Source organism: Lolium perenne, chromosome 2, assembly GCF_019359855.2.
Source record: "Lolium perenne isolate Kyuss_39 chromosome 2, Kyuss_2.0, whole genome shotgun sequence".
NCBI lineage: Eukaryota > Viridiplantae > Streptophyta > Magnoliopsida > Poales > Poaceae > Lolium > Lolium perenne.
The window spans coordinates 33,573,292-33,598,006 of NC_067245.2; the positions used below are offsets into that span (position 1 = coordinate 33,573,292).

Here is a 24,715-nt window from a genome sequence, read left to right on the forward strand (position 1 = left end):
ATATGAATGATTGTAAGTAGTAATTGCAATCTGAAATAAAAATAGCAGCAAGCAAACATATAACAGAACTGGTTGTAAACGGTGTTTCAATGCTTAGAAACAAATCCTACGGATCATACTTTCACTAGTGGACACTCTTAATAATGATATCATAATTGAATACATAGATATTATCTCTTCACTACACTACTCTATCTTCACTACACTACTCTGAACCACTTTCCGGTTGGATAACAAACACAAATTCACCGTGTAGGGCTGCATAAACACTCCTTAAAGTTCGCATTCCCAATCTATGGATACCACACGCGGTCACTTTGAGCATAGAAAGATGGTACTAACTAGACACCACAATTCATAAGTATTTCTGTAAATTAAGCTTAAGAAACAAACACAGTGTGCACACTGTCACCTTCACACCGTTGGACAAGATGTCCTCGGAGATCACATAATAAAACTATTTGAGTAGCACAATAGTTGGAGAATAGCATCTACATATTCAACTAGATTACAAAGCTCAGCTCACGATCACATAAAGATCATATCATGGGAGAGAGATATACCACATAGCTACCGGTAAAGCCCTCAGCCTCGAGGGAGAACTACTCACTCCTCATCGTAAGAGTCAGCAACGACGATGAAGATGGCGGTGGAGTCGATGGAGATGGCTCCGGGGGCAATTCCCCGTCCCGACAGGGTGTCGGAACAGAGACTTCTGTCCCCTCGGATCTTGTCTGCGACGGCAGCGGAGCTACGGAACTTTTCGTGGACCTTAGAAGAACCTTGTTCTTGACCTCACCATCATGAATCCATAGACCTCCTTGGTCTTTGTGTCGGCAAACCATACTCCATTTAGGCGGTTAATATTTTCTTTTCTCACTATGTTCTTGCTAGAAGAATCTTGATAAGAAAAAATCCAATCTGTGCGAAACCCCTTTGGGTATCTGGAAGAAAGAGATGGTAATTTTTCTTTCCACCTTGTTAGTTCTTTTGGTAGTTTCTCCTGGACGAGTAGTGAAACATATTCTTGAGGTAATACTCCAGAAGAGATCATCTTCCTTGCTATCCGCGCCAAAGATGCACACAACCAAATTTAATGTGGAGACACACAAGTGCCACTTATAAGTTGTTTGTGAAACCGACTCTATGTAATTTTATCAATAATGCTAGACCTACGGAGAGTCTGCTACGGAAATCATCTTACGGGGTTACGTGTATGTTGTTGGTTGGTTATCTCGTTTCAGCATCCCGTGATTTCAGGCCCCAACCTCCTCTGATTCTCCACCACGTCATCCCGTAACCAAATTCCGTAGCCTGTAGCCCGTAAGTGTAGCATTACTGTAATTTTATTGTGGAGTACGTGGAGTGGAAGGCTCCATATGTTGTTGTTCAGGAAGTCCAAGTGACTGTATTTGTGCACCAACAGAAGCAGCTTGGTTGACGTGGATCTGTTTTGCAGCCAATTGCCACGCCTCCACACCCTTGCGGATGGAGTCGGTGTCTTGGTAGTCGTCGCGGAAGGTCTCGAGGTTTTCAACCATGTTGAGATAGGACGCCACCAGCAGCTCGATATTCCATCCCTCCACGCGAGGGAAGTCGCAGTATCTCTCCCCAAATTCATCCATGTACTGCAAAATCAGGGAATGAAACAAACAGAACGCCAAGCGCTAGGTTAATCTCCGAAATACAGATGAATGAACAATGGGTGCTCGTGCTCGTGCTCGTGCTCGTGTGAGTTCGTCGATTCAGTAGTACATGCAGTAGTACCGTTATACCAAACCGGCTCACGTCGTGGGTGTACTTCTTGGGCACGCCGGCGATCTCCCTGGAGCGGTACCACTCCTCCACGGACCGCAGCATCTCCTCCTCCGGCGGCAGCGTCCTCCTGCCGGACAGCACCTGCGCCACCCACTTGGCCTGCGCCTCGAAGAACCAGGGCGCGAACACCTTGATGGGTATGCCGATGAAGGAGAGCGACGGCGCCAGGGACGGTGGGAACACGTGCTCGAATAGCGGCCCCACGCGGTTGTCGTCGACGGTGACGGCCCCCGCCGTGTCCAGGAACGGGAATGAGTAGTCGTACCCCGTGCAGTAGATGACGGTGTCGGCGACGACGCTGGAGCCGTCGCCGAACACCGCCCGCCGGTCCTCGCACAGGCGCGCCAGGAGCAGCTGTACGTGCAGGCTGACGCCGTGCTTGGCGAGCACCTTGGCGAGCCCCGGGGTCACCTCCTTCATGGACTGGGCGACGAGGTGCACCTCCTTGGCCACCTGGCGGACCTCCATGGCGATGTCCTTGCCGCTCTCCCCTGACCCGACCACCACCACCACCTCGCCCCGGAACGGCTCCGGCGTCCTGTACGAGTGGCTGTGCATCTGCCTCCCGCTCCACGCCTCCATGCCTTGGATGCTCGGCACTCTCGGCTGCGAGTAGTGGCCGTTCGCCACCACCACGGCGTCGAACACCTCCTCCGTTTCCGCCTTCGCCAGGTCCACGGATCTCACCGCCCATTGCCGACACCTCGACGTGGGCTGCTGCTGCATGGCGACACGCAGGACGCGAGTGTTGAGTCTGACGAACTCCATGAGCCCGAAGGTGTCGCAGAAGTCCTTGAGGTAGAGGTACACCTCGCGGTGGCCCGGGAAACGACGTCGGTCGCGGCCGTCGTCGTCCTTGGGCGCGAAACGGAAGTCGGTGAAGCCCATGTTCTCCCTGGCGCTGATGAGCCGGAGGGACGCGTATATGCTGCTGTGCACCTTCACGGGCTCCCCGGCACCCAGCGGGTCGGCGAGGTCGAGCCTCGGGTTGTACAGCCACTGCCCGCCCACGTCGCCGCTCTGCTCCAGCACCGTCACGTCGTGGCCCTCCCGCCGCAGCTCCCGCGCTGCCGCCAGCCCGGCCATGCCGGCTCCGATCACGCACACCTTCTTCCGTTGCAATGGCATGCTGTCATCATCGCAGACCATGTCGCCCAAATGAGTTTTTCTTGGCATGAACTGCGCTTCAATTTCTCTGCCTCCTTTATGCACATTCCGATCAGTCCGTCAGCCACTCCACCCAGAGTGATTACATTAGTTAAGTTCTGAAAAGTTTAGATGGTGGCTGCACGATTACACAAAAAACAAACACGCGATGCTCGTGCCAACCAACTGCACATATAGTAGCTTATAGGGTGCGTTTGCTGCACTTAGTACATTTGTTAGGTAGTATCCTAACCATTGTATGTATCTGTGTATGCGCTGTACAGATGAGATTAGATAGGTACCGTGTAACCACGTATAGATTACTAAGACTAGTCACAATGGGAAGTATCATACACTAGTATCATGCACATAATACTAGTTTATGATACTACCCCGCACAATGCATAGTATCATAAGATAGTATCATAGTATCATCACATTTAATGTTTTGTAGAATCTCAATGCAAATACTCCCTCCGTTCCGGTATTCTGGGCTTACTAGGAATAACACCGCGACCAAGGTGGAAAACTATTGGCTAAGTTGAGTCTCGTTTTTCCGTACGACTTCACCAATTAGCATGCCATTTTAATTTCTTTCATTAAATGTAGCTATTAAGGTGGGCAAGTGAACCATCATTTTAGCCCACCTCATGCAAAGAAACCTTTTCACACAACCTAGGAAAAAGGAGAGAGAAGCATGCGGTGTGGCTAGGAGTAAATCTAGGAAGCAATTAATTAGGGAATTAAATGAAAGCAGGCCTTATTCCTTAGGAGTTTTGGAACAAATAGTTTTTCACAAGAAGCCCAGAATACCGGAACGGAGGGAGTATGTGTACATGATGTGTTTGCCACTAAGTTTTCTAGTTTTACGTGCTATGATACGGTATCATATTATGATACCATTCTCATCTCTCACCTCATTAATTGGTGCGCCACATCAGATTTTTACCAACATGGCATGCATGATACTACTTATGATACTCTCATTGGGGCTAGTCTAACAACCTTAAGATGTATCTATCCTGTACACACGGCATGCTATATATATGAGATGAACCGGTGATTAATTGATCATCGCAGCCTAAACTATTTCTCTCTCCCTTTTACTTTTACGTGGCATCAGAGGGCATCTAACCTATGTCGCTCGTTCCTCACACCGCTGCTCCTTCCAAGCCCATGGCGATCACCTCCGCCTCAGCCACAACAACTTCATGTTGTGGAAGGAGCAGATGTTCACCCACCTCCGCAGCAACTCCCGACTAGGCTACATCGACGGCAAAATCATCGCCCCCGACGCCGACATCACCACCACCACCGGCGAGGGCACCAACCGGTAGACGGTCACCACCATCAACCCGGAATATGCCACCTGGTATGTGCGTGACCAGACCGCGCTGAGTGGCTTTCTCGCCACCGTCACCGAGGAGGTGCTCGCCCACATCATGGGGCACGGATGGCCCGCGATGCCTAGCTCACCCTGGAGAGGATGTTTGCCTCCAGGACTCGTGTGCGTGCTATCCAAATACGTGCGCAGCTGACTGCTGCCAAGAAGAAAGGGACCTCGGCTGCGGACTACTTCAGGCAGATGAAGACGCTGGCGGACACACTCGCCGCGATCGGTCAGCCCCTACGCGAGGACGACATCATCGCGTACATCCTCGCCGGCCTCGGGCCGGACTTCGACAGCTTCGTCACCACCCTCACCGCCAAGAACGACGACCTCACACTATGGCAGATAATCACTATGGCAGAAAAGAAACTTGGGGATTATGCTATCCCCCATGATGATTTTATTCGTGCACCAATAACTCAGCCCGCTGTTGAAGCGGAGAACTATGAAATTAAGCCTAACCTCTTAAGTTTGGTTCAGCTGAACCAATTTGGAGGCTTAGCCGCTGAGGATTTAGCTATGCACTTAAACACATTTACTGAAATATGTGATATGATACACATTAAAGATGTTGATCCAAATAATATTAAATTACGTTTGTTTCCTTTTTCATTAAGAGGAAAAGAAAAGAACTGGTTGCTAGCTTTGCCTAAGGGCAATATAACTTCATGGGATGAATGCACTAATATATTTATGACTAATTTTTTCCACCAGCAAAGACTATGCAACTGCATTCTAACATTACAAGTTTTAGATAAGAAGATCACAAGCAACTAGCGCTTACATGGGAAATGATGAAGGAAATCACCATGAAATGTCCACATCATGGAATAGAGGATTGGTTAATCCTACATTTATTTTATAATGCACTTAACCCAATGTCAAAGTCTATGCTTGATACTGCAACGGGAGGAACATTCATGAGCAAGCCTGGCAAGGAGGCTTCTAGATGATATGCAAAGTAACCATGCCCAATGGCATGTAGACAGATCCTCCTCAAGAAATGTGAATGCAATCACCGAAGATAACAATGAAGAACTTACTTTAAAGGTAGATGAGCTTATACATATTCTCAAGGGTAAGGAAACTACCCAAGTTAATGGCGCCATCACCAATACTACAGTCGAGAAAATAGATTTCATAGCAAGAAATCCTTATAACCCTGCTTGAAAGAGTTAAAACTATGGCTCTAATTTTTCTAGATAATATAATAATAATGCAGGAGTTCAAAATAATAACTTCACCAACGGTAATGGAGCAACCAATGGTAATACTTCAATTAAAAGTAATTTCAAGAATTTTATGCATGCTCAAGCTAAACAAAATAGTACCCTGAAATGCATTGGATTGCAGTAAAGCGAATATTGCGCTACTTGAAGCATACACCATCACTTGGACTACAAATTCAGAGATCAAGTGCTTAATCTCTTCTCCTTAGTGGCTTTGCAGACGCTGATTGGGCGGGGTGTCCCGATGACCACCGCTCTACAAGTGGACATGCTATTTTCCTTGGAGGGAACCTTGTTGCGTGGAGTTCCCGGAAACAACATACTGTCTCTCAATCGAGCACCGAGGCGGAGTATAAGTCTGTGGCCAATGCTAATGAATAAATTATGTGGATACAAGGATTGCTGCAAGAACTGGGTGTCTTCCTTATCAGGTCACCGTGTCTATCGTGCGACAACATGGGTGCTACTTATCTGACAGTTAACCCAATATTTCATGCCAGGACGAAGCACATAGAGATGGACTATCACTTCCTTCGAGAGCGTGTTGCAGAGAAGACACTTGATGTTCGGTTCATCTCAACACATGATCAACTTGCCGATGTTCTTACAAAGCCCCTCTCAACACAACTGTTGTGAAATTTCGTAACAATCTCAACATGACTTTGCCACGTTCAGATTGAGGGGGATGTTAAGTTAGGTAGTATCCTAACCATTGTAGTATTTGTGTATGAGCTGGACATATGAGATTAGAAAGGTACGGTCGGTTGTCAAACATCATATAGATTACTAACAACCTTAAGATCTGTATCTATCGTGTACACATGACATGCTATATATATGAGATGAGCCGGTGATAAATTGATCATCGCAGCCTAAACTCTTTCTCTCTCCTTTTATTTTACAACATTTAGGCACGAAATGCATCATGGCGGTCATATCAATTTATTTAGGTCAGGTTGTTAAGCTGGATATTTTTTTGTTTATCTGTCCGGTCAAATCAAAATGGACCTTAGGGTTTAGGCCGCTAAAGATACTCTTAGACGCAGCCTTTTTGATTTAGCTGTCTCTATTTTGTTACTTACTAGTTGAATGGACGTGCAACGACTCTCTGAAGTTACTTCTCTCCAGAAGTGTAAACATGATGCACATACATATTCCTCGCGGTGGGGAGAACATGTGAACAAAGACATATTTCTAATCATCATTTTTCAATGTCAACACCATCCCACACAGGTATGCAGCTTGGATCACTCAAACTACATGTCATGCTCTTTATCTTGCAAAATAGTTCAAGAAGCCATATACAAATTCTGCAGGGTTGTGGTTGAAAAGTTTGGGCCACACAATTTGAGAGGGCCAACCGAAGAGCAGGCATCTCATACCATGACACAAAATAAAGCGAGAGGGGTTTTTTGAGATGCTCGGAAGTATCGATTACATCCATTGGCAATGGAAAAATTGTCCATTTGCATGGCAAGGTACTCATGCGCAAATGATGTTGTCGAGCACCTGTGTGGGTTTAAAGGAGACAACTAGACAATTTTACTTATTCAATTACCATCATTCATTATTGTGAACTACTATGGTACTTATTTGTGTGCTACACTATTTATCCATATGTTAGACTATTTATTTGTGTGGCGCACTATTTATTTTACAATCACAGTTCAACTTGAAAAGAAAGGCAAACCTTAAGAAAACGTCTACTTTAGAGGGGGCTGTTCAGAGCCATCACCCAAAGATGACACCTCTCGCTCTATTTAGCGTCACACCCAGTTCGAAAGAAGATTCCCCCGTGTTAATCAAAAGCTTCTCAATTTTTTCCTAGATATGAATGTACCTATTGTTAAGAGATCGGTCCACATACGTGTGTATTTGTATCGTATGTGCCTTGTATTGTAACCTGCCAAGTATATAAATAGAAGAGGTGGGGAGCACGTTGCTCCATCCACGAAAACCCTAAACGTGTGTTTTAACTTGGTATCAGAGCCTACAGCCGCCGCACGGGTCTCCCTTCTCCCGATCCGATCTCATCGCCGCCGCCCTCTCCGATGGGTTCCTCTAGCGCAGCGATGCAGCTTTCCGTCATCGGACCGGTTGTCTCTCCGCCCGCGCCGACGGCTGCTCCCACGGTTCCCACTGTTGGGATTCGTCTCGATCGCAACAACTTCGCTCTGTGGCGTGCTCTTACGCTCACCAACCTCTCCGGGGCTTCGCTCCATGGTTACCTCGACGGCACGGTGGCGGCGCCAGCCAAGACCATCACCGAGGGCACCGGCGACGCCGCTCGGCAGGTTGACAACCCCGCGTATGGTACGTGGTGGACTCAGGACCAGAAGGTGCTGGGCGTGCTCCTCTCCTCCATGACTGAGGAGATCGCGAGCCAGCTCCTCGGCTGCAAGACGGCGGCCGCGGCTTGGACGGCAATCCAAGCCATGTTTTCCGCGCAGAGCCGCGCTGGAGTCAGGCATCTCCGTCGCCAAATTCAGGGACTGCGGAAGGGCGATGCGACCGCAAGCGAGTATATGCACAAGGTGCAGGCTCTGGCTGACGCCATGGCCACCGCTGGGTCTCCTCTTCGTGACGATGAAATCATCGATTACATGCTTACCGGCCTCGGCTCCGCTTTCAATCCGATCGCGGCGTCCCTGAACATGATCACCAGGGTGGTTACTGCTGCCGAGTTCTATTCCATGGTCCTGAACTACGAGGGCCTGCAGCTGTCACAGCTGGCTGAGACCGAGGAGTGGGCCTCGTCTGCCAATGCTGCTGCTCGTGGTGGTGCTCCCTGGCAGCCCCGCGCGCCCTTGCCCGCCTTCTCTGGCGGAGGCTCTCAGCCCGGTTACGGCGGGGGCAACAGCGGCCGTCAGACTTACGGCGGTAACGGTGGAGGCGGCTATGGGTCGCCGGCGGGCGGTCACGCCCAGCCCTACGGACCGCCAGCGGGCGGCAACGGCAACGGTCGCCCAACTGGCGGCAATTACGGTGGTAACGGCGGCGGTGGCAACCGCGGCCAGAACGGAGGATGCCGGCGTCAGCTCCCGCAGTGTCAAATCTGCGGCTATTGGGGGCACAGCGCCGATGACTGTCGGAACCGCTTCAACCCCGACTTCGTGCGCGGCAGCAACCAGCAGCGCACCGGCAACAACCAGCAGCGTGCCGGCAACTTGGCATCGACCAGCTCTCCGCCCTGGATGATGGACACCGGGGCGACGGATCATCTGACAAATGATCTTCAGCGTCTCCACATGCAGGAGCGCTATGGCGGGACGGATCAGGTTCAGGTGGCCAACGGTGCATGTTTGTCTATTGCCCACATTGGTCACTCTTCTTTAGCCGGTTCACAACTAAAACTGAATAATATCCTTCATGTCCCACATATTAGTCAGAATCTTCTCTCTGTTTAGCGCCTTGTCTGTGACAATGATGTCTTTGTTGAATTTCACCGATATTTTTTCTGTGTTAAGAACAAGGTCTCCCGGAGAATTCTGCTTCACGGTAGAAGTCATGGCGGACTCTACCCCGTTCCGTTTAGCCGTGCGTCTTCGCCGTCCACACGTCGTGCTCTTTCTGGTGCCAAGGCTTCATCGTCTCAGTGGCATCAGCGTCTAGGTCATCCCACAAATAATGTCGTTCACACTATTGTTAAGAACCATGATTTATCCTGTACTTCCACTAGTCCTCGTTTGGTTTGTGATGCTTGTCAGTGTGCCAAAAGTCATCAACTATCATATACTTTGTCTCATCGTGTTACCACTATGCCTCTTGAGCTTATACACTCTGATGTTTGGGGTCCTGCTATTGCTTCTTCCGGTGGTTTTAAGTACTATGTTAGCTTTATCGATGACTATTCTCGTTTTCTTGGATCTATCTCCTTAAACATAAATCTGATGTTGAACGGGTGTTTTATGCTTTTCAGGCTCATGTTGAGCTCCTTTTGAACACCAAAATTAAAGCTGTCCAATCCGATTGGGGCGGTGAATATCATAAACTCCATCAGTATTTTCAGCGCACGGGAGTCTCACACCGTGTCTCCTGCCCTCATACCTCCCAAAGAAACGGTGTCGCTGAACGCAAACACCGTCACTTGGTCGAGACAGGTCTTGCCTTGCTCGCCCACTCCTCTCTCCCTTTACGTTTCGGGATGAGGCTTTCTGACGGCTTGCTACTTGATTAATCGCATGCCTACACCCGTTCTTAACAAAGAGACACCACTTTTCCGCCTTCTCAAAATTCAGCCCAATTACGAGTTTCTCCGTATCTTTGGCTGCGCGTGTTGGCCGAGTCTTCGTAAGTATAATGCTCACAAGCTTGAGTTTAGATCCAAGATGTGTGTTTTCTTGGGCTATAGTCCTATGCACAAGGGCTACAAGTGTCTTGATAAATCCACGGGTCGTATCTACATCTCCCGTGACGTCGTGTTTGATGAATCCGTGTTTCCGTATGCCACTCCTGGGGTTACGGTTGATATTCCCACTCTTCGTGAAGCTATTAATTTCGTCACCGAACCGGCTACGAGTGATCATGTGCGTCAATATGACCTATCTTACCTGTCCACTAACCTGTCCTCTCCACCGTTGATCTTCCCGTGCGTAATACCGCGGTGGTCGACGTCTCTCCTCCGGCTATGGACGTGCATGTGCATGCCCCGGGAACCGCGCCCCACTCGGATGCTGCCACGTCACTGTCGGGTCTTCACGGCGCGGATGTTGCCGCGCCGCCTCCGGGTCACATCGGTACGGATGCGGTCACGTCTTCGGCGTGCCCTCCCTCGTCGCCGCATCGTCTCTGCATCGTCTCTCGGATCGCTGCGTGTGGCGCGCCCACGCCACCGCCTTTAGCTCCATCGCCTGGCGGGCCGTCACCGAGCAGCTCCCGGCGCCTCACAGCCTGGCCATGGCATGGTCACTCGTCCGCGTGACAACACTCGTCGTGAGAAGCACTACACCGACGGCACTGTGCGGTACGATACTCGTCGCCGTGCTCTCTTTGCAGCGCCGGTGTCTCACCATGATGCTCTTCGTGAACCGGCGTGGCGCGCCGCAATGACGGATGAATTCACCGCTCTCGCTCAGACGAAGACCTGGACTCGGTTCCTCGACCACCTGGCACTAATATTGTTGGCAGCAAGTGGGTGTTCAAAACCAAGCATCGTCCGAGATGGTTCAGTTGAGAAGCACAAAGCTCGCTTTGGTTGCTCGCGGGTTCACTCAACAAAGACGACATTGACTATGGTGATACTTTCGGTCCTGTTGTCAAACCAGCCACCATTCGCCCGGTTCTCTCTCTCTAGCTGTTTCTCGAGGTTGGACCCTTCGTCAGGTTGACGTCAGCAATGCTTTTCTCCATGGTTTTCTGACAGAAGATGTCTATATGCAGCAGCCCCCTGGTTTTGAGGATGTCCGTTTTCCCTCTCATGTATGCAAGTTGCAGCGTGCTATCTATGGTCCGAAGCGGTCCTCGTGCTTGGTATGCTCGCTTGAGTACTCGCCTCTTTCTTTGGGGTTTCTTCCTTCCCGGCTGATACATCCTTGTTCATCTTCAATCAGCGTGGTGTTCAAGTTTTCATGTTGGTTTATGTTGACGACATTGTCATTGCTGGTTCCACTACTGCCGTTGTTGAGGGTCTTGTTCGCTCTCGTCTGCCACTTTTCCTATCAAGGATCTTGGCGTTCGGAATATTTCCTTGGATTGGAAGCGTCGTACAATTCAGGGGGCATGACACTTATGCAGCGCAAGTATGCGCTAGACTTGTTGCATCGGGTTAATATGGAGAATTGTAACCCCACTTCCACTCCGATGGTGCCCACTAAGCGGCTTGCTCGAGATACTGGTGCACTTCTTGGTCCAGAGGATTCTTTCGGATATCGCAGTTGTGGTTGGTAGTCTGGCGTATTTGACTCTCACACGTCCGGATATATCTTTTGCTGTCAACAAGGTTTGCCAGTTCTTGTCTCAACCCACTGAAGTACATTGGGAGGCTGTAAAACGTATCCTTCGTTATGTCAAGGGAACATTGGATACAGGGCTTCGCATTAGGAGGTCACTGCAGCAGAGTGTTAGTATTTTTACTGATGCAGATTGGGCTGGAGATGTTGATGATCGACGCTCTACGAGTGGTTTTGCAGTGTTCGTGGGTCCGAACCTTATTTCATGGAGTTCGAAGAAGCAGCCCACGGTTTCCAGATCTAGCACTGAGGCAGAGTATAAGGCTCTTGCAAATGGAGCAGCCGAAGCTATGTGGGTTTGTTCATTGCTTCGAGAACTTGGTGTTACCCAAATGGCAAGCTCCGATTTTATGGTGTGATAATTTGGGTGCTACCTACCTAACGGCGAATCCAGTCTTCCATGCTAGGACCAAGCACATTGAGATTGATTTCCATTTTGTGCGAGAGCAGGTGTGGCGATGGCGCTCCGGTGGTAAGGTTTATCTCTTCTAATGATCAGCTGGCTGACATCTTCACTAAGCCAGCGACACGGCAGATGCTAGACCGATTTCGAACCAATCTAAACCTTGTATGTAATAGTAGTTTAGATTGAGGGGGAGTGTTAAGAGATCGGTCCACATACGTGTGTATTTGTATCGTATGTGCCTTGTATTGTAACCTGCCAAGTATATAAATAGAAGAGGTGGGGAGCAACGTTGCTCCATCCACGAAAACCCTAAACGTGTGTTTTAACTCCTATAACTAAAACATGTTTATATATGCCTCCTTCATGTTGAGATTTCTTTTTGCAACGGAGGGAAAACTAACTCGACAAATCTATTCTGTACGGTTCCGTTTGGTCGTTCACGTTACCGAGTCAGTCTCCAACACTAAGAGGTCCACCGTCAGAGACCGTTCCTGCACAGTGCACACGGAGTAAAATTCCAGGCACGGTTCCACGAGAGTCTCTCCACTGCCCGTCGAACACGAGGCTACTGCCAATCAGATCTCGCCACGTCACCCACGGCCGCATCTATAACCCCTCCGCCGCCCCGACCCCAACCCCATCGCCGGCGAACACCGCGCCGCCGCCACCGCCAGGTAGAAGCTTCCAGCTAGCTCGTCCGCGAGCGAATCAGCTAAACTCCGAACCCCTCCTATAATGGCCCGCCGCCGCAAGCGCGGCGCCGCAGCCGCCCAGGGGCCCGCGATGCCGCAGCCGGCTGCTGCCGCCGCCATCCCCGAGGCGGCGGCGGGGGCGGAGGCGGAGGGGGATCTGGTCCTCCGGCCGCCGAACCTCCGCGTGGCCTTCGCGGCGATGGCGCTCTTCCTCGCGCCCTTCTCCTACCTCGCGTTCGCGCACTACCCGCTGGACGCCGATCTGCGCCGGTCCATCCTGATCTGCGGGGCGATCAGCCTCGTCGGCTTCTTCGTCGTGCTCCGCCTCGTCCCCGTCGCCGCCCGCTACCTCCTCCGTCGCGGCATGTTCGGCAAGGACATCAACAAGAAGGGCTTGCTCATGGGCGAGATCAAAGTGTGAGTCACGACTGCTGCAATTTCGATAACCTGCAGTGTGCGCTCCGTGGTTTTAGAAGTAGCTGCTGCCAGTATTCTTGCTTCTGGTGCATATTGTTTTTTTACATTAGACATAGTATTGCTTTAGATGCAAACTTCAACCAGGTTTCAAAGTCTAGCTTCAGGATTTACTGTTAGGTGGCATTGCTGCTGGTCTGCTGTTGCAAACCATGCGGCTTTAGAGAATCGTAGACGGAAAGGGGATGTTGTCGCATTGGTAGCTGCTATGATGCTTGGGGGAAACTATGGAATATACAAGAAGTGATTTCAGCTCAGTTCAAATCCATGCGTTTGGTATTCGACAGTCAATACAGCAGTCCTATATGCTTCAGTAGCTGTTTTCGTATAGTTCAAAACTAGGGGCCATACATTAGGGATAACAGCTGAGTGGATTTTTCTCGAGTGATGGATGCTTTCATTTGTTGGTAGGTGTTGATTTATTCTGTTGGACAGACTATCCCATATTGGGGTTAAGCAGTAAATAAGTTCTATCAAGAGTGGACCTAGTTCATGTTCTTTGCCTTAAATGCTACTCCTACCAAGGAATGCAGTGCTTAAGTGTTTCCTCTACCTGGCCTACATCTAGAGTTCATGCACCATTCATGTCCTTGGGTTTAGTGTGAACCAAAAAGATCTTGAACAGTAAATACACCGTCTTTCTTGCTGTCCAAAGTTCTTAATTCTCTGAAGAACATATACTTCAAGAAAGGACAAACGATATGTGTCTTAAGGACCTTTCATGAATATACATTTGAATGCTTTCTTTGGGCTATGATACTGATACATGCCGTACGTATATGTACGTGCCTCAACATTCTTCTGCAAACTTGGAAAGAGATATGACATTATTATAGAGAAGTGTGCACATACTCATCTGTACATCTAAGGGGGCAATTCAAAATATTCAAAAGTACCCACCGTATGCAATTCAAATGAAGTTCTTTACATTCCCTGGCTTGGAGATATAAAGCTGTGAGTTTTCATTTTTTACTGTCTAACATTGAACTTATTTTGCAGGCCTGAGTCACTGGGAATTGTTGTTGGGATTGTCTACTTGGTCATTGCTATTCTATTTCAACATTTCAACTTCGCACCGGATTCCATTGTATGTTTATGTCTAGAAGTTATCGTTCTTTGCATTCGCGAAATATGTCTTATGCCCTGAAACACGTGTTTGCTGATGTTTGCAGTGGCTTGTTGAATATAACGCTGCATTAGCGTCTGTCTGTTTTATGATTCTTCTTGGATTTATTGACGATGTTCTTGACATTCCATGGAGAGTGTATGTTCTTTCTCAGAGTGTCATTCAATTTGTTCCAATAGAGTCACTTTCGTGTTTCTGACAAATTTGTTCGGAATGGCCTACATTGAACAGCAAACTGGTGCTGCCTGCAATTGCAGCACTTCCTCTGTTGATGGCATATGCTGGTGGTACTTCCATCATCATTCCGAAGCCTCTAGCATCCTATGTTGGAGTAGAAGTTCTAGAGTTAGGTATGTTTACAAATCCAAATAAGTAAATTTGACTCACTAAATAATGAGTGGTTCTAAATATTCGTATGGTGAAAGCATTGCCGCTTATTTATAATTTTATCATTTGTAACAACAACCAAGTGCATTTTGTACATGCTTCAGAATATCTTGAGAAATCTCAGAAGATATACTATTATCTATATGTAACCTCAACCGTTGAAATGAACGAACTGAGAGATCCAAAAAAAAAAAAATGCGACCAGCCAGTACAAGCCCTGGCTAGCGTAGCTTTATAGAAGAAAGCTCCGCGAGCACCCGTCAATCCTAGGATTCGAGCCCGGGTGGGCAGCAGGCGCTCCTGCACTGCTAACCAACAGGTCGATGCCCTGTTCTCACGAACTGAGAGATCCATGTGCCAATACCGTTGCATACTCTTCTACCGGTTTACTTATTTGCCTATTGGATGCAAGTTCTGCTCTAGATCATATTGTCTTTAGACAGATGTACACACCAGATGATAGAATACCAGCACCCACCTCTTGTATTCTTTGTCATGCAGGTTGGATGTACATGCTCTTCATGCTCTTGTTAGCAGTTTTTTGTACGAATTCGATCAACATACATGCTGGCCTGAATGGTCTTGAAGTTGGGCAGACAGTCGTCATATCTGCTGCGGTATGAACTACATGATTCTTGAATTTTGAGTACCATTCGTCTACTAATTATTACAGCATTTTCCAGGTATTGATACACAATGTAATGCGCATAGGATCTTCCAAAGACCCTGAAACTCAGCAAGCTCATGCATTCTCTATTTATCTTGTCCTTCCTTTCCTGACCACGTCATTAGCTTTGCTGGGCTTTAACTGGTAAAGACCTTAATAGCATGGTACCTTAGTAAAAACAAAAGGCCATTTTTTTAATGGATCACTTTGTATGCAGGTATCCTTCGTCTGTTTTTGTTGGTGATACCTACACCTATTTTGCTGGGATGACTTTGGCTGTGGTAGGTATTTTGGGGCATTTCAGGTAAACAAACATCCTCACTTATCTCCGTAAGTTTCACTATTTTCTTAGTTACTCTAGCTCATTGTTCATGTCTGCTCGTGGAATGGAATGCTACACAATTGGCAGTCCACTTTCTCGAATGAAGTACTCCTAATCATCCTTGTTCTGGATGTATGTGCATATAAGTATCTATTTATTTCTGATTTATCCATATTATTTAAGTAAAAAGGGTCCCAGTAGGGAACTTCTTGGGTGGGGGAGGAGTGCTGTGCAGGAATTTGGCAGCGGTCTGAGTAGACAATAGCTATTATAGTTTCGGTAGGATTCGACATCGAGTTTTTGAACATTTTATATGATGCTTGTTGACCTTGGACTGTTCATATATTTGACCATATATCTTTGATATTCTAATGTTGTGCGGTGGGAAAACCCATCTTGCGACCCAACTTTTTCTTGTGCTGTCTATACGTCTTATGTGCACTCATGCAACGTTTATATTATATGCTAGTTACACATAGTCTTCTCCACCCATTATTAAATAATACAGCTAATAAAACTATTTTCGTTTTGCAGTGAGACATTATTGCTCTTCTTCTTACCTCAGGTTCTTAATTTCCTGTGCTCAGTACCACAGGTTCGCAGAAACTGTTTTGTATTTACCTCTTCACTGGTATATTAACATTTGATTGATTAAATATATTGTGTGCTTATGCTTTAAATTGTTGCCTATTGCGTACAGCTCTTTCACTTTGTTTATTGCCCAAGACATAGGTTGCCAAGGTACTGATTTATTTCTTTTGGTACGAAACTGCTGGTAGAATTTATCACAATATGGTTTTGATCTTGATATAAAATTATATATTGTGCTTAATGTAGTTTCGAGAAACGGACAGGACTGCTGACAGGTACCAAGGATGGTAACCTTGTTAACATATTCCTTAGGCTGTTTGGGAAGTGCTCAGAGAAGTCCCTTTGTATAAGGCTTCTTATATTTCAGGTAAAATTGAAATACATTGTTGCTGCAAACTTTTTGTTTCCTTGTAACTCTTGGTATAATGGAGTACTTGGCGATTGCAAACACGGTCTAATATCTTATAGCAGCAGTAAAACTTAAAAAACAGAGATGCCAAGTAGTGGTCAAATCAGAACTCTGAATAACTATTCAGTTTCGTACCAGGGTCACTACTCAGTAGCCACGGTGTTTGCTGTCACCCTGCCAACACTTGATGAACTTCGACACAGAATGTACCAAATGTGCTCAGCAGCTTGCAGTGCAAGGAGTAGAGTATCTGCAGTTTCACAATAACGTTGCATTAGATCTTGCCCTTAATGCTCAAGTTCTTCCACGGAAGATGTCCCCTACGTATTGCTAAATCTTGTCATGGTGTTCAGCAGACATGTCAGAATTCATTGAGATTTTCGACAGCAAAAGTGTGCAGCTGATCTTATGCTGCAGGAGTTCAGATAGTCACTAGAGTTTCCTTCAAGTAATAATATATTTGAATGGAAGAAGTTGTCGGAAACTCCACTTTGATTTCACTTTCCTGTCACAGTTTTTATTTTCATTTTTTTGCACCGTACATTATCCTTCCCAGTACTCTCATTTTGTGAGTATTTTGATCTGAGGTAGTAACTCTTCGTATCTTCATGTGTGGCAGGCTCTTTCATGCCTGTTCTGCTTTTGGCTGAGATACATGCTCACTGGGTGGTACAAATGAATGATGGATGTTGCTCTTCAGCTTATCTGTATACTAGCAGCTGCGCAGAACCTAATTCCAACAGGAGTAACTGAGCCAAGATACTTTTCTTATTGTTGCAAGCAACACTGCTCCCCTTTCATCTAGGTTCTGTGGAACCTTCGATTTTGTTTCACTTTCTGTGTGCTAACAACAGAACATATGGTTAGAAGGTTTTGCATTTTTTTTTCTTTACTGCAGTTTAAATCGATATACTTGTAAACCCTGTACAATGACTTCCAAAAAAAAGTTAGCCTGCAATTAGTTCCATAAGGTCTTATGGCAGAGGGTGAGCAATGTGTACTTGTTGCCATCTAAAGTGGAAATCAGATAGCGGTAGTTTTTTCTTATACGCATACCTCCATTCAGTTTGACAACACAATGTACATATAGTCTACTTTTTCATGAACTCCATACATGTAGTCATTGTTTCCAGGAACTCCATACATATAGTCATCTTTTTCATCTCTTCTTTGAAGACATCAGAAGGCATACAACACACACAGCACACACAGGATTAGTCAACAGACTTTCCCTTTTGAAACTACAGAGACCCCTAATATATTTTATCTCCCAATCTCATACCTTGTAACATTCAGATTCTTCTTGTGTGACCGTGGTAGTAAATGCTTGTGTTCATCAAATCATGTGTGTATAAGTTGTAAAACAAATAATCGAAGAGATAGAAGTTTGTATGTGTTCATCAAACTGTGCTAGTGCCAAACTGCCAATCCAAACTTCTAAGAGATATAAATTTACATATATACTGTGAAGAGCTCATAGAAAGCAACCTAATAATTTTAACCTTAAACCCTAGGTCATCTACAGATGATCATCTGAATACATAAATCGTACCAGAGGCCATCTAGAAATCAATATCTTTAATCACACACATCATTGCTGGCTTAGGCCATGAAAGACTTGTTCCGTTCCGAAGAGGAATGGAAAAAAAACTGGTAACGATGCAAAATGCCATGCAATTAACAGACATACACAACATAGCTAGCAACTACTCCCTCCATCCTCAAATAGGTGGCATGAGAGTGGATTTGGTGATCAGGTGGGTACGTGCGCATGCCTCTATTGCCGTTGGATATTCTTCACCACCGTTGGATTCTTCTCCTGGCTCACGGTGAGGCTCACGGTGAGAACACGGTTCCAAAAGAAAGTGCATGCATGGATGGGACCCGTTTGATGGAGAGAATAAAGAAAGTCTGGTACTCTACATCCTATGGCTACTGTATACTATGTTATCGTTGTAGTTATGAGAGAGATCTAGGTAAGCAATTATTTTCTCTCTGTAAATTAATGGCTAATTAATATCTACTTCTACTTAAATAACAAGATAAATCTCCAGCGATAATTAACTAAACACCAAATACTCCAACCAAAACCAACAAGTAAGCCGTAATCATTCAAGAACCAAATCGACTTTCTTCTCCAAAACAGAGCACAGATCAATCGACCCCCCAGTTCGAAATACATACGCCATCGCTCCGATTATTCCACAATCGATCGATGGCTCCTCTTCTTCCTGGGATAGGCCCGCTTCTTTCCCGCGACCACACCCAGGTGCTGCTTCCCACGTTGCTGGCCCGCGTGGCCGCCGAGGTGCTGCTCACCCAGCCAAGCTTCTTCCTCGCATCACGCCCAGCCCAGGTGCTGCTCGCCCAACAGATCGCCGGCCGCCAGCCCCAGCTGCAGCAGCGGCACCTCGTTGGCTCCCGCAGCGGCACCTCATCGGCCCCAACAGCAGTACCTTGCCGCCGGCCCCAGCAGCGGCACCTTGCCTGCCCAACAACATCACACCTCCATTGCCCCTCCAGGGTCGCCGGTCAACGGAATCAGACTATCAGAGGATGCGGCGTGGATTTGGGCCTCGGAGGTAGGAGACGAGGACCTGGCACGCCAGTGTCCACGCAGTCCATCGACTGGGGAAGGAAAGGAGGTGGCCCGGCTCGAGTTGAGGGTGGGGGAGCCACTCATTCTCCAGGCCTGGCTCGTAGGCCGACGCGGCGGATCTCCCACGCCGCCGCAACTGTCACGGGATCGAACTAGTCCCGCACCCGCTCGATGATGGGAGGCTCCGTCCGATGCTCTGGATTCACGGGATCTCGTCAGCCGTACCCGCATCGCGTGGAAAACCGTCGACCACGAGCGCACGGATTTCTGCCGCCGGCGTGGTCGACTCGGACAGCGTCCAGGACCTCCGTCTCACAGCTTGGCGTTGGGGCACCCGCACGGGATGGCGGATTGGCGGTGTGAGGCTCCAGGTCGGCGGTCCCGCATGGCAGAGTCGCTCGATGGTGCTCGATCATGCCGTGTCTGCGGGCTGCACCGATATGTGGAGCTGGTTAATGGAGGCGATGGTTAGGGCCCAGGGAGGCGGCGTTCTGATCCTTGGTCGTCGGAGGAGCGGCAGGACGGAAGAGCGATTTTGGCGGCGTTTGATTCTAGGCCGGTGGCGGTAGCACAGAGAGGTGGGGATTTTTATTCGAGCGGTGGGCTCTGGCCAGCGGTGGCGACTTTTATTCTGAGACTAGATGACCCGTTGCGCTATCGTCCTCGAAATAGGCTTTCGCCCCGCTATATTAATATAGCACAACACCGATACAACATAGGATCCATTGCTGGGGCAAACAGCACAAAGCAAGCCCAAAAGAAAACACAAAAGAAAGAAAAGAGAAACTAATGCCGAAAGGGACGGATCAACGAAAACGGAGATGCCTCGCAACTGCTGCTTTGCGCCACGGGATAATTCCCACCACGCTCCTAGCACTCGAAGTTCCGTGTACCAAGCAACACCTTCAAGAAGGGGTGCGACGACGACGTCACTGCTGCCCGGAGTAGTCCTAGGGTTTCCCCCGGTACACGCAAGGACGAGGAAACAGGGCTTCACCCAACGCCCTCCAGGAAGGAAGAATGGCGCCCGCGGGCGTCACCGCGTCGGTGCCGGCAAAGCCGACAGGGATTTCTCCCGACCCTCGCAACCTCGCCTTGGACACTCCATTGTGCTCCACCACACTCGCCACCCACCACCATGCGCCACCACAGCCTTGCAAGCACCACCGCCGTCTCACCGTGACCAACAAAGCGGGGTCATCACGAACAGGACGAGCTAGCCGGGAGCGGGAGACAGCACGCCAGCAGCCACGCCGGAGGTACCACCTCCACCGCCACCTGCGGACACCGACCGGACGCGGCGACCGGAACACACCAGGCCCACCTGGCCCGGCCGAGCCCGAGCGGGCTCGTGAAGTTCCTGTCTATGCGCTGCAGTGTACGCGCCGCCGACGGCGTCGCCGCCCGAGCTCCGGCCTTCTCTTCGTCCGCCTAGAGGAGCACCACGGGCAGGAGCCGGCCCGCCGGACCCGGATGGGGCCCGAAGGGCCGGATCCGGGCCGGGCAGAGGAGTCCCGAGCCATCGCGCCGTCCCACGGCCAAGGAGCCTGCCGCCGCCGCCTCGTTGCCACCCGCCGCCGCACCGCCGGGAGGGAGCGCCGCCGCCGGATCCCCGCCGACACAGGCGCACCGTCGCCGGCCTGCCAGCCCCGCACGGAGAGGAAGCGCCGGGTAAGAAAGGGCCACCGCCGCCGGCACCGCCCGGGCTTTGCCCGGCGGCTTCCGCCGGCGGCGGCGGTGGGGGAGGACGGGGAAGGACGGGGGAGGAGTGCTAGGGATGGCGTCCTGGAGTCGCCCGCGGGGGAGCGACCCGAGGACGAGGACGAAGCGTTTCGTGCGCTGCCCTCCCCACCCGTTGCGCTATCGCGCAAATGGCAGAATCTAACCTATAAATTTTAGCTTATTTTAATATTAAGACTTATCTTGGAATTTAGCTGCTTTGGTATAACTGTAGACGCACCATTTCATCGAGGCGTTGCAGTAAGATATGACAATTTAGTAGTCTAGGAGCGGTGTTTTGGCACATGGGATCATATGATCCCTTTATTTTGAAATGCATCTTAGATACATTTTGAAATATCAAAAAAATTGAAACAAAAAATCCGTACATACATCTTCACATCCTGCACGGCTATAAAGTTGTTTCACGAAAATTCGACTTGTTTGTGACGTGTGTAAAAAATACAAAATTACATGCTAAAATAAAGGCTTGTCACAACATAAATTTTCTCTTTTTTATATAGACCACACAAAAAATCGGTTTTTCTCGAAACTTGAAGAAGCAACATATATTATGGACATGTATACGATAGAATTATTTGCCAATTTTTTTTTGACACTTAAAAATATATTTTCTTGGTAGAGGAAGCATACCACGAGAGCCAAATTGAAAGTTTTAATTTAGTACAATTTCACACTTTTTTTTTAGCTTTTATGCTTTTGTACAGGCTCCCCATCAAATTATGGTTATTGTATCTAAAGACGTGACATCATAAAAAGAATCATAAAAGGATAATCATTAATTCCAACAAAAATAGTTCTACTTACTGTGAGTAGCAAGACAGAAAAAGTTTGGTTTCGAGATTTTGAGCCCTTTAACGAAACCAGAAACTATTGCAAATATTTGCCTCGCGTAAATAATTTCCACCACTATTCTCAGTTGGTACCGCTTATCCCATTGTGATTTGCATCAATGGGCCAACCTCTTCCTCTTAACCTATCATCTCCCTACCCTTCCGCATTGATCTGCTACACTTCCCTCCATTCCCTTACCTTTTATCCCACCTAAGCCGTTGACCAAGTACTATGTCACAACCATCCACACCACCAACCACAATCACCCACGCCATCAACCTTTTGTTGCTCGCCCCAAGATTTACTTAACACTTGATAGAGTACAAAATAGATTTACCATTTAAGAATTCTAAGACAATATGTTGTCATTCCCGAATTCTAACATAATACATTTAGAGAAATAGTAGAAAATCCTAAAACCCGTTGCACCGCTGGCGCAAAAGGGCGAAGGGAGACAATATTCAAGTCATAGATTTTATAATAACTTACTTTAAATTAGCTCGTTACTTGATCTAAATGGATAGCCATTCCCTCACTTTAGTTTTATTTTATTCTTTATCTCTCATTGCGGGCAAAGACAAAAGCCACACAATATTGCAACCATAAGTTTTATCCATGATATTATATATGCTTGAGATTTATATCTAAGCCATATGCAGACACACATTGAGCATAATATGTAGGCCATGATTGAAGAAGATATGATTGCTTCGACCAACTTACATGTCAATAACACTACAATCTGTGTACCTTACGAAGAAAGCGGAAGTTGATCAAAAGATTGAAATAAACAAAATGTTGTCGGCGGGTGACTTTTCAGGAACCCTACCCTATCCGATAAGGTTCTACTTAGAAAAGCTTGCACAGTTATCACATGAGGTTGATTCCACAACATAGAAGATAAACAGCGCTAAGGCAGATAGGTAGTGCATCACATTATCTTAACTGCGTAGGAAACAACCCATAGTTGAAGTAGCGCACAACAAGACACCAGCGCAGACACAAGCGAGAAAATATTGTACCATAAGTAGCGAGCAGAGATATCTGAATGCTATATTATTTTCTGTAGATGGAAATACATACAAACCATGGATACCAGTATCATGCAGTAAGAGCTTCACTAATTATTTTTCAATGCATAGGAGTCCTAAGCAATCTATTTTATGAACACATAAAAAACTCAATTATGGTTTCACCGGCACAACATGTAGACGTCGGCCACCTCTACATCTCTCAACAAATCCCAAATGGTATTTGTGATGATACATGTTAGTGAGCAAGTATCCTGAAGCATCGCAGATCCAAATAGACAGATAATCTGCAAACAGCTCTTCCTTCAAAATGTTGATGTGTAACTCGGCCACTCCATTAACATGTCATAATAATTTAGTGCACTGCATTACGGTCTATGTCATGTGATATGGGAAGACAAATAGATGCTGTGACTCACAGAAGGTACAGAGTAGAGAACTAAAGCACACATAACTACATTGCAATGAAAACAAGTCCAATAATGGGATTCAAAATGATTAAGATATTGTGATTTGCAGAATAGATAAATAAACGCAATCATGGTCCAGTAGGAGGATACTCTGTTAAAAAGATAACAATACTGTTTATGTGCTTACTGTGTCTTTATTGTCTTTGACAAAGAGGCAATGGAAATCAACAATGGAACACAATAACCAAACATGGTGTGAATATAAACTTGAAGATTTTCATGCCATTGATAAATATGAATTTGCACAAACTTAAAAGCTATCTTATGTACTCCCTCCGATCCAAAATAAGCGTCGGGCCTTTACTTCAATGTTCCAACAATTATTATGGATCGTAGGGAGTAGTAAAGATGTTCAAGCTAGCACTCGTTAACCTTGTGAAGCTGTGAGGTAACAGGTTGTAGAACATGATAATGAAATAACAAGCTGTAGAACATGACAAAGAACAAAGGTAAATAAATTGCATGTACCGTATGTGCAGCCACTACACACAAATTCGCCATCCGCACACCACTGGCTTCTGGGGAGAGTTATCTAACACACTCGTCGAATCGAGCTTCCCCTCCATATGCTTCCAGGTGGAGATCACCAGTTCTCTGAACTGAAAGCCAATGGTACAACTTTGTCATTTTGTGCCATAACTGTGGTGTCCCCAAATAGTAAATGTGCCATGACACTTACCCGCTTGTCAATTTCCTCAATAATTTCCATTTGTCGTGGAAGCAATTTCCTCATTACAGCTTGTGACCATTTCTCAAAAGCTTCAGGAAGAACTGTATGATTGGTGTAAGCAACCGTTCTGCACCTGAAGTAAGTTCTTGACCCTCTCTAGTGGCGCTACCGCAATCTTTGCAAATGCACCAGCAGCATCTTCAACAATAAGCTTCTTAGCTAGCGTCACCTGCGTGGCTGTCCTTGTAATTCCAGCAGATTCACCTGCGTGGCTGTCGAGGCTGAATAAAATGCCACAACCAAGTATGCCAGAAATAATATACAATGCAGTATAGCTAGCATCAAATTAGGGAAGTCAAACTAAGAAGTGAAGCCAGAAACATACTTGTACCATACAATAGAAGCAGACCCAGGAAAATAACCCGATGACCCCAGAGATGGATCATATACTGCCATGGGCATAATCTGGACATGAAGAACGGCGGCGAGAAAAAATAAGCCAGTAGGCAGGTAGAGAGGAACACGAAAACAAAGTTCGAAATGAAAAAGAAGAGAAAAACGATCTGGTGCAAGAGTGTGAATATTCATCACTCACAACTGACACACACTGAATATTCAAGTGTGGCATCAATTCATTTATACAAAAACACCGACCACGCACGTAAATGGGCCATCGCAAGCCAGTTGCAGTTTCAGAAAACATATAGTCCCAAAACACATGCTCTATTTCATTATAGCTGACAAACCTAACTTACAAAATGGACCT

At 47.3% G+C, this 24,715-nt stretch overlaps 3 protein-coding genes and 1 long non-coding RNA gene across 4 annotated transcripts; 2 read left to right on the forward strand and 2 right to left on the reverse strand.

Annotated features, from left to right (window-relative positions):
• Positions 1–954: 954 nt before the first annotated feature.
• Positions 955–3,032, reverse strand: LOC127331747 (flavin-containing monooxygenase FMO GS-OX-like 9). Its single transcript, XM_051357934.2, has 2 exons — positions 1,768–3,032; positions 955–1,628 (listed from the first exon to the last, which is right to left on the reverse strand). The coding sequence occupies exons 1-2, from the start codon at positions 2,992–2,994 to the stop codon at positions 1,347–1,349; spliced, it is 1,509 nt and encodes a 502-aa protein (XP_051213894.1). The 5' UTR covers positions 2,995–3,032; the 3' UTR covers positions 955–1,346.
• Positions 3,033–10,628: 7,596 nt separating this feature from the next.
• On the forward strand, positions 10,629–11,890 carry LOC139835441 (uncharacterized mitochondrial protein AtMg00810-like). Its single transcript, XM_071825296.1, has 4 exons — positions 10,629–10,787; positions 10,906–11,052; positions 11,133–11,321; positions 11,435–11,890. The coding sequence occupies exons 1-4, from the start codon at positions 10,629–10,631 to the stop codon at positions 11,888–11,890; spliced, it is 951 nt and encodes a 316-aa protein (XP_071681397.1).
• A 573-nt stretch (positions 11,891–12,463) lies between these two features.
• Positions 12,464–17,575, forward strand: LOC127331748 (uncharacterized). The gene is made up of 11 exons (XM_051357935.2): positions 12,464–13,046; positions 14,103–14,190; positions 14,276–14,367; positions 14,461–14,579; positions 15,118–15,233; positions 15,300–15,427; positions 15,501–15,587; positions 16,140–16,200; positions 16,306–16,346; positions 16,443–16,563; positions 17,225–17,575. The coding sequence occupies exons 1-11, from the start codon at positions 12,673–12,675 to the stop codon at positions 17,282–17,284; spliced, it is 1,287 nt and encodes a 428-aa protein (XP_051213895.1). The 5' UTR covers positions 12,464–12,672; the 3' UTR covers positions 17,285–17,575.
• Positions 17,576–22,819: 5,244 nt separating this feature from the next.
• On the reverse strand, positions 22,820–24,210 carry LOC139835981 (uncharacterized). Its single transcript, XR_011751491.1, has 2 exons — positions 23,959–24,210; positions 22,820–23,878 (listed from the first exon to the last, which is right to left on the reverse strand). It is a non-coding gene; the product is annotated as an uncharacterized lncRNA (long non-coding RNA).
• Between the last annotated feature and the right edge of the window lie 505 nt (positions 24,211–24,715).

Coding starts and splice junctions, on each gene's coding strand:
- LOC127331747 (XM_051357934.2), bottom strand. CDS start 2,994: ATGCCAAGAAAAACTCATTTGGGCGACATGGTCTGCGATGATGACAGC. Junction 1,629..1,767: donor TGAGCCGGTTTGGTATAACG/GTACTACTGCAT, acceptor CTGATTTTGCAG/TACATGGATGAATTTGGGGA.
- LOC139835441 (XM_071825296.1), top strand. CDS start 10,629: ATGACGGATGAATTCACCGCTCTCGCTCAGACGAAGACCTGGACTCGG. Junction 11,053..11,132: donor CGAAGCGGTCCTCGTGCTTG/GTATGCTCGCTT, acceptor ATCTTCAATCAG/CGTGGTGTTCAAGTTTTCAT. Junction 11,322..11,434: donor ATGACACTTATGCAGCGCAA/GTATGCGCTAGA, acceptor TTCTTGGTCCAG/AGGATTCTTTCGGATATCGC.
- LOC127331748 (XM_051357935.2), top strand. CDS start 12,673: ATGGCCCGCCGCCGCAAGCGCGGCGCCGCAGCCGCCCAGGGGCCCGCG. Junction 14,191..14,275: donor ACTTCGCACCGGATTCCATT/GTATGTTTATGT, acceptor TGATGTTTGCAG/TGGCTTGTTGAATATAACGC. Junction 15,588..16,139: donor GGTATTTTGGGGCATTTCAG/GTAAACAAACAT, acceptor TTCGTTTTGCAG/TGAGACATTATTGCTCTTCT.